The 9,189-nt window shown below is 38.0% G+C and overlaps 1 protein-coding gene across 1 annotated transcript; it reads left to right on the forward strand.

The window, feature by feature from the left end:
- Positions 1–368: 368 nt before the first annotated feature.
- On the forward strand, positions 369–7,851 carry LOC117318595. The gene is made up of 4 exons (XM_033873560.1): positions 369–559; positions 3,321–4,067; positions 4,936–4,983; positions 6,542–7,851. The coding sequence occupies exons 1-4, from the start codon at positions 505–507 to the stop codon at positions 6,790–6,792; spliced, it is 1,101 nt and encodes a 366-aa protein (XP_033729451.1). The 5' UTR covers positions 369–504; the 3' UTR covers positions 6,793–7,851.
- Positions 7,852–9,189: the final 1,338 nt, after the last annotated feature.

Consider the following 9,189-nt stretch of genomic DNA (forward strand, 5'->3'; position numbering starts at 1 on the left):
AGTCTGGGTATTCGATTGATGAAAAAAAAGGCGCGTAGCCTGTCAAATTTGATATCAATGCTGCGAAGACCTCCCGAAGCAAACCTCGCCTGCATAAACAACAATTGGCCGTGATAGACAGTTGGAAAACACTAACGTATATCTCTCCAGTTATCAGTCGAATTAAATCAATCAATGAGGTCTCTATTCTTAAATTATTTTATTCTGTTCCATTCTAATAAAACAGAAACGTAGATATGTATTGTTTATGTCGGTGTAATATGTGTGTACAATGGTATGAATATAGATACCGCTCTTGATCATTAACTGTACAAACATAATATACAAAATTCATTGTTGTTTCCGAACCAACGACCAGTATTTTTAAAGCATTCACTGTTCATGCAATCAATTATCGCGTGACCCCCATTGTTTGTATTGGAGTTTATATTAAGAACTTAATTATAACACATTATCGATTATAAGAAGCCTATAATAGTAAATTATAACGACACGTGGAACCAAATGTGCGGCACCTCGCCACCGATCAACACAATGGCAACCCTGTACAGACTACTATGTAAGTTATAGTTCTATATTTATATTTTATCACTTCTTTCTTCATCACATAACTTTATACTACAAGTTCGTCTCTTTTACACGATACATTATAATCCGTGGATTTCCAATACATATTTTATTGTCTTAATTCTAAATACATCATACATGTATATGTAACAGAGCGCATGATTAATTAGATTTAAATCATCAATTAAATTTAAATCAATGCCTCCGCTAGGGCTCGGACCCGGGACATCTGGCTTACTAGTCTTACTCTCAACCGATCGAGCTACATGTAAAGATAAGATCTCTCTAGCCGAGCGGAATATTGCGGCTAGTATTTACCAGGGTTACATATATATATATATCATCGTGTTAAGTAAGAACAATCTACGACTCAGTTATACACAATTGTATCTCCATCTCCACCTCTTATCTCCTATGGTCCTATGATCCGTTCTGTAATAATACGATTGGGTAATACAGTATGTCAACATGAAAGTTTTAAATCTTCAACATTTTCGACACAACAACCATGTTAGGCTACGTTTTGTATAGTTTAGCTATGAAGCAACAATAAACTCCTTTTCAGTGATTTAACGTTCTAATTGTCAAAGACAACAGCGTGAAAATAGCAGCAACCGTTTATAAAGCCTAATTGAGCATCGGAGATATTTTATAAAGATTTCAAGCTCAGGCAATCAAGTGTTTGACATAGAATTGAAAAACAAACTCTCAGAAACGGCCGACTAGTACAACACCAACAATTCCCCTTTCCATTCTTAAAAGCTGGTGTAATGTAAATGTACGTGACTAATATAATACTCTTTCAAAACGTCATCCTAGCCATGTGGTTTGCTTAACTTTAATTTCTTACAAAGAAATGTATTCCACTTTTATCAGTATGTCTATCTAGCTCATCACACATCACATCAGCAGTTCTTCAAGTTTTGAACACTCGAATGTCGTGAGTTCGAGGCCCGGTCAGGGCACAATTCATAATGGTGTCTTCCTTCGTCAGTTGTGTTACTAAGTTATATATCAAATACTTAGCACAATGTATCATATGCACTATGTGTTGGTGATCCGAAGATAAAGATTTGAATTTCCTGTCGTAGTTGTACTGTGATGAATATATTCTTTATTATTACAAGGTAGCGATCGGTCTCTTCATATTGGGATACAATAAATTTATGAAGTATATAGTTGCACTCTGTGTATTTATCCTATCTTCATCAGTTAAACCCTAAGTAACAGGACGTTTATCGGTTATTTTGTTACATAATGGTAAACTCTATTGTTTTAACCTAGTTGTGAATCCTTCAATAAATTAATGTATATTCTCTATAGTATAACATCTGGGTAGCACAACTTAAACAAGTCATTATGTAACATATATTGACTTTATCTGTCATATTCTCATAATTCCATTTAAAACGTACATTTTATTCATTCACCAAACTAGTAATGCCGATACCGTCACTGGCAATAATCATTATATCGACAAGTAAATAGGAGAGTTTGGTTTGTTTTTGTTAAACGTCCTATTAACAGCCAGGGTCATAATAGGAGAGTATCAGAGAATGTGTAAAGGACTCCTGGTTGAAATATTGAAAAAAAGGAACTCATAACTAATATGTAATCGACAAGTCTAGAACCCTTAGCCCTTTTTGATATGGCACTCCACAAAGGTTTCTATTTTTCGTTGATTTATAGCTCAGCTTTGAAAAGGCAACACCCGTCCTCGATATAGTGTCTTAATCAGCTTTCTGTTGGAGAGGAACCACCTGTGATTAAGCTCTCTTCTACCTGTATTTTCTCTCCGCTGACACCAATGATTACTTGTTTGAACATATCCGAATAGTATGTAAATAATTTTTGAAGTGATATGTTGAATTTGTAGTAACCGATTTCAATGAAATGTTTTATTGGTTCAAATTCCATTTCTCTAATCTTCGTATTCATTAGAATTTTACCGAGTTTCATTTTTTAACCTTTTTTACTTTGATGTGTCTTTTCTGGCGTTGGCCTTAATTCCTTTGATTTGATGGGCCGTATAACAAATCTGAAATCAAAGTAAACGACTTAATGGAATTAAAACAACAACCAAACAAACAAACAAATACATTGTTTGTAAACATTTGAATTAATTTATTATCAAAAAGGTAGTTTTATTTCGGATTTACTTACATTTGTGTACTTCCTGATGAGAGACATCGTAGATTGCCAAATCAATATTCGATTTATGTTATGGATCTTGTATATATGCCTAATAGCTGAGTTTCCATAACGTTAAAGTCCCACGGATAGCGGCACTGGGTCAGAATATTCCATATATATAATTCTATGTCTTTTATCTTTTTCATAAGATTAATACTGAAATAATAAAGTTTTCTAGTATATTTATTTTTCTGGCTTCTTTCCTGGAATTACAATCATCATTGACACGACCTTAATGGGGGAAGATCAGTAGTCTCATGTCGTTATTTGATTTTCTATTGCTTTAGTTTGTGTTCAGGTTTTGTAATAATAATACATCCAGCGATACAATTTCCGGTGCATTCATAAATTCTATGCACATACATGTATAACAACAACAAGTGGATGTTTTTAGTTGCGTTCTATAAGTAGACTTCTGAAACCATTTAACATCTACAAATTATAAGTCTAATCAGATGGAAGATGTATCTAATTGGCAACCGTCTCAACACAAACCATGCAGTCATGATGACATAGCTTAATAAACATACACTGGTATGTAATATTTTTTTCTGCTTCAGTTTGTAGTTTCATCGCTTCTGTGGTTTATTCACGCGGTGGTGGACGTCCAAAGAACGAGTACAACTATTCGCTTGAAGACTTGAACCCTTTCCTGTTGTGGCCGATTTGTTCGTCTTCACACAACACTGATCCAAATGCTGATGTCAACACAACGCTGGTCCAGTATGGCGTCCAAATGATCAGTCCTGGTCCGTACCAAGGGCTGTCTGCCTTGGAATTCCATGCTCTTCCGACCGCAAAGGTGCAGATTACTAATTATGGCACGCTTGACGGTGACAATGGAATGTGCTGGCTATTGTACCTTAATCCCACCTCCGCCCACAACGCCACTGTGTTACAGTATCAAGGGGACTCGACAAACCGAGGTCTGGAGCTTCGATATACAGACACACAATCACTGATTATCAGAGTTTACACCGGTGTTACGTATCAGGAGTTTGGCGATGCTGCAATCAGCGTGCCGCCAGGAAGCTGGACATTTGTCGGGGTCTGCCACAACATTCTTTGGGTTGATGAAGAACTCGATATTCTAATATATGACAGCAATGGCGTAAGCGTTGTCAACACATTTAACGCACCATTTCCAAATGCTCATGGCGACGTTACATTCGGGTTAGGACTTGATGGGTCTGCGTTCAATGGTACAATGTCCTGTATACATTACTATCAGACGTCTCTCTCAGGAAAAGCACTGGATACAGCCTTTGATTTCTGCGATCCAAATCAGTGGACATCGGCATACCAAGGTACTTATTTAATTGACGTCTAGGTTGATTTCAACGAGGGCACATCCTTTATTAAATGGCATTGCTACATCAACAAATTACTTTCTGCATTTACAACCTGGTCAACTCTACCCCAGGTTTACTACACATAAAATTAAATTACAAAAAGAGCAAATGCTACAAATAATTGTCACAGTTAATCACTTTTTGATTGTCACATATATCTCCTCACCATATCTGATTGCCACATAGGTCACATGTCACATATATATCTCCTCACCATATTTAATTGTCACATAGAATCGTATGTCAAATATATCAATCGGCAGATGTAATGGTCACTTAGAATCACGTGTCACATATAACGCCTCGACAGATCTAATTGTCACATAGAATCGCATGTCACATATATCACTCACCACATCTAATTGTCACATAGAATCGCATGTCACATATATCGAGGAGATCTTACTGCGGATGCTGCGTTTCCTTTCGTACCTACTACAACAGGTGAGCATACTGTTTTTCTTTTTAAACATCCTAGATAATACCTCACAATAAGCAATCCAATCTAAGCAGACTAGGATTACCTGTGATCTTAGGTATTTTCAGACGAAAATTGCCATTTCTAAAACCTATTTTTGTTTCTTTGATACCTATTGGCTGAATTTCGGTAAGTTTTGATCGATGGTGGTCGATTGAATTCCATAGTTAAATACTACATGTTTTATCTCTCGACAGATTTAATGGTCACTTAGGATCACGTGTAACATAGATTTAATTGTCACAGGATCGCGTGACATATAACTCCCCGAGGCTCACCATATTGTGACATAGGTACATTACTCACTATACCGATCATTTTAATGTATTGTTTTATTTTCTCTAGGAGATCTTACTGCGGATGCTGCGTTTCTTTTCGTACCTACTACAACAGGTGAGCATACTGTTTTTCTCTTTAAACATCCTAGATAGCATCTTACAATAAGCAATCCAATCTAAGCAGACTAGGACTACCTGTGATCTTAGGTATTCTCAGACGAGAATTGCCGTTTCTAAAAACCCCTTTTTGTTTCTTTGAGACCTATTGACTGAATTTCGGTAAGTTTTGATCGGTGGTGATTGCATAGTTAAATACTACATGTTTTAATCCCGTTTTCCCTGTGCGGCTCGGTGCTTCCTTGATGGACAATGGTCCTCTTACTACCCCGACTTATTATGTTCCCATCGAATATTCGTCCTCTTGTTACCCTGACTACTATTTTCCCATCGAATATTCGTCCTCTTGTTACCCTGACTACTATTTCCCCATCGAATATTCGTCCTCTTGTTACCCCGGCTATTTCATACCATTGAATATTCATCCTCTTGTGACCGTAGCTATTTCTTCCAATTTCATATTCGTCCTCTTGTGACACAAGCTATTTTATCCCATTGAATATTCGTCCTTTTGTAACCTTGGCTAATTGTGCCCATTACATAGTCGTTCTCTTGTGACCCTGAATTATTGATTTCTTTGGATATTCGTCGTTTTTCAATCCTGGCTCTGTGCCAGCAACGTACCAGTTCGAGGTCAAAACAACAATGACACCATTATTTATATACGGCCTTCAACAATTTGAGTCAATTAAAACCTATAGGGCCTATAGCACTACTCGATACCATTGATATATAATCATATTTCACCTTTCAAATCTATCGGTGTATAGCCTGGTGTCCTTTGTACAGCACCACCATGGGTGTAATATAATAGATATTTAATGTAAAGAACTATCGATTCAAATATTTTATATGGACCAAATATCACATGACATTCAGGCTTACTCACGGTCGCATTTGATTTGGTCAATAAAGCAGTTTGTGGAATTTTCCGTGAGTGACGTCCTCTCAAGTACAGGTGTCCTAGAATATTGAGATTGCGGTTTATAATGGATGTTTTCCGTTTGTTCAGTTGTGATGTTTTGCTTCATTTGTAAGTTTTGGTACTATATAGCAAATGTTAACAGTAAGATTCTCATAAAATATAGTCCACACCTTCTGTGTGTTTATATATTTGGAAAAATCGAAAAACACGTAGAAAAAAGTCGATGCTCTATTGTTTTACCATTGGCTAAAAAGGGACATCAGTACAGTATCTAGTCGGAAAAGATTTGTAACAAAATCGTTGTGATATGAGGTCAGACTTTTTAATACTGGCGAACCATACAGTAGTTCTCATTTTACTCGTTGGAGCACCTGGTCTTAAATTCCCCTTGTACCTTTTCCGGAGTATCGGTGCAGTTATATTTTCTTTTTATTTTGCCCTCGTTTTTTTTCGATATCAAATCCGAATTATGGTTCCGTTTATATGCCTATATTCGCCATTATATTTGTCTTTAACATTGTAAACCCAAGGGACACATACTGTAATTCATGATAAACTAACCCTATTATTCGTCTAAAAGGGAAAAAAACTGGGTCAATATAAATACATGTGTTCTGTTATATTTTTACAGTTCAGTCTACGTTACCGGTTAGTGGTGTCTGTAGAACATTCACCAAAGCAGACAACATGGCGATAGCAATCCCCATAGAGCAGCACGTCGTGTCGGACAAGGCGGAGTGTGTTTTACATTGTAACAGGCGACCATGGTGCTCACAATTTGCTGTCCAATCAGAGGCGGGGGGTGGCATCGTGTGCACTCTAGGGACGGTTTCGTCGAATACCGGGAGTTATACCAGATCCGTTCTCTACAGTCTGTTATGACAGTGCTATTTATCCCATAACTACGCTTGTTCCACAACTGATATGGCACGTGATAAAATATGTAGCAGCGTGTTATTGTTTTTTTTTTACACACCGCGGTGTGTTACCACTTTCTAATTTAGCCTCCAATTGATCCTGTGTGACCCCCAACAAATCTGATTCGCTGATTAAATAACTTCTGGCCTTTGACCTTGCACTATTTTGACTACTCTCACTTATTCTTTTTGTCGTCTCACTGTCTGTCTTCAAAAGATCAACGTTTTGTGGATTTGCCGGTGGTCAACATTAGCATAACTGGGTGATAGGGGTGTCCTTATGGAAATGTCGATTAATCTGGGGTTCGAGTTGTACGCAATTTACAATTTGATGATGGTAAAATAGACGACGCACAGAAGCGAGATATTGCATCGATTATAGCGAACCAAAACTGACACCCCACTTCCCCCTTGATTCTCGATATGCAGTGAGTGGACCCCGATAGCCGTGAATGAATTATCAAAACAACGAACAAATGTAATACAAAATGTTACATCGCTATCCCTAATCGTAGTCATTTGAATGAAACGGCCGCGGCATCTATCGTATGCCTAAGCCTAGACCTTCTCTTTCCTTGTAGAGTGAGGGTATGTAATTTCGCACACTTTCGGTATGTATCTAAATACAGTTCCATCAAATTAATTTTAAATCGAGAAAAATGCTTCGTAGCATACAAGTGTGCAACCTGATATGCGCACACGTATCACTGCGCATGGGAGCTGTTGTTAACTTGTGTTTATTGCTGGGTTTGAAGACCTATCCTACTTCTTTAGTTTTGTTGGTAAAAATAGTTTTCAGCCATTTTGTAGACAAACAACATCCTAAACAAAGATTAAGCCTAATTTCATGATTAAAATAATCTTTAAAAATAAAATAATGTAAAATTCGAAAGTGTCAATTTACTGCCATCTGCTTTGAAAAAATGACCGCTCCCTACGGAGGAATTGTAAACAAGGTGGCGAAAATGACGGGGTGTCTGCAGGTCAACGCTATTATTTGTTATACTTTATTGGGTTTGTATTCAGTTTTGATTATAACAAACAAACAAGAGGCCCAGAGGGCCTGTATCGCTCACCTGATTTCATAAGATATGAAACAAGAATGATGCTTAAGTATATTTGTGACTGGTATTGCTATGTCAATATATATCATAAGCATTTTATATGGGTACATGTACATTGGTTTTATTTTAATACTAAAAATGCCAAAAGGTGCATTAACCCATGAAATAAAATTGACTTTTGGCGTGACCCCATAGGGATGTTACCACACAAATGTGAGTGATATCCATTGCTTAGTTTCAGAGAAGATCTTGTTCAGAACAATTGACCCCTTTTGACCCTGCCCTCTGCCCCCTGGAGGGTCAGCTCCTTCCTTTATACAATTTTGAATCCCTACCCCAATAGGATGTTAATAGTCAAATATGAGCTGTTTCAGAGAAGTTGTTCATATCAATTTAGCTAAATTGACCCCTTTTGGCCCAGCCCCTCAGCCTCCAGGGGGTCGGCCCCATCATTTGTACAATTTTGAATCCTTAACCCAAGGGAATGCTACCAGTCACATATTAAAGATATTCATTGCTTAGTTTCAGAGAAAAAGTTGTTTATGTCAATTCTGGCAAAATAACCCCTTTCGGCCCCGCCTCTTTTGTCCCCTGGGATCAGCCCTGTCATTTGTACATTTTTGAATCCCTAACCTAGGGGGTTGCTACCAGGCAAATATGAGCGATATCCATTGCTTAGTTTCTGGAAAGAAGTTGTTTATATCAATTTAGCCGAATTGACCCCTTTTGGTCCCGCCCCTGAGCCCCCAGGGAGGTAGAGCCCACCATTTGTACAATTTTGAATCCCTACCCCAAAGGGATTCTCACAGTCAAAATTGAGCAATATATATTGCTTAGTTTCAGAGGAGAAGTTGTTCATATCAATTTAGCCAAATTGACCCCTCTTGGCCCCGCCCCTCAGGCCCCCCGGGGGTCAGCCACACCACTTGTACAATTTTGAATCCCCACCCCATAGTGTTGCTACAAGGCAAATATGAGCAATAGCCTTTGCTCGGTTTCAAAGAAGAAGTTGTTTATATCAATATAGCCCAATTGACCACATTTGGCCCGCCCTTCAAGCCCCTGGGGGTCAGCCACATCATTTAAACAATTTTGAATCCCCACCCCAAAGTAATGCTACCAGGCAAATAGGAGCGATATCCATTGCTCGGTTTCAGAGAAGAAGTCGGTATTATCAATATAGCTATATTGACCAATTTTGGCCCCGCCCCTCAGGCCCCTAAGGGGTCAGTCCCATCATTTGTACAATTTTGAATCCCCACCCCAAAGTGATGCTACCACGCAAATATGAGTGATAT

The sequence above is a fragment of the Pecten maximus genome, unplaced genomic scaffold (assembly GCF_902652985.1).
Source record: "Pecten maximus unplaced genomic scaffold, xPecMax1.1, whole genome shotgun sequence".
NCBI lineage: Eukaryota > Metazoa > Mollusca > Bivalvia > Pectinida > Pectinidae > Pecten > Pecten maximus.

Coding starts and splice junctions, on each gene's coding strand:
- LOC117318595 (XM_033873560.1), top strand. CDS start 505: ATGTGCGGCACCTCGCCACCGATCAACACAATGGCAACCCTGTACAGA. Junction 560..3,320: donor AACCCTGTACAGACTACTAT/GTAAGTTATAGT, acceptor TTTCTGCTTCAG/TTTGTAGTTTCATCGCTTCT. Junction 4,984..6,541: donor TTTCGTACCTACTACAACAG/GTGAGCATACTG, acceptor ATATTTTTACAG/TTCAGTCTACGTTACCGGTT.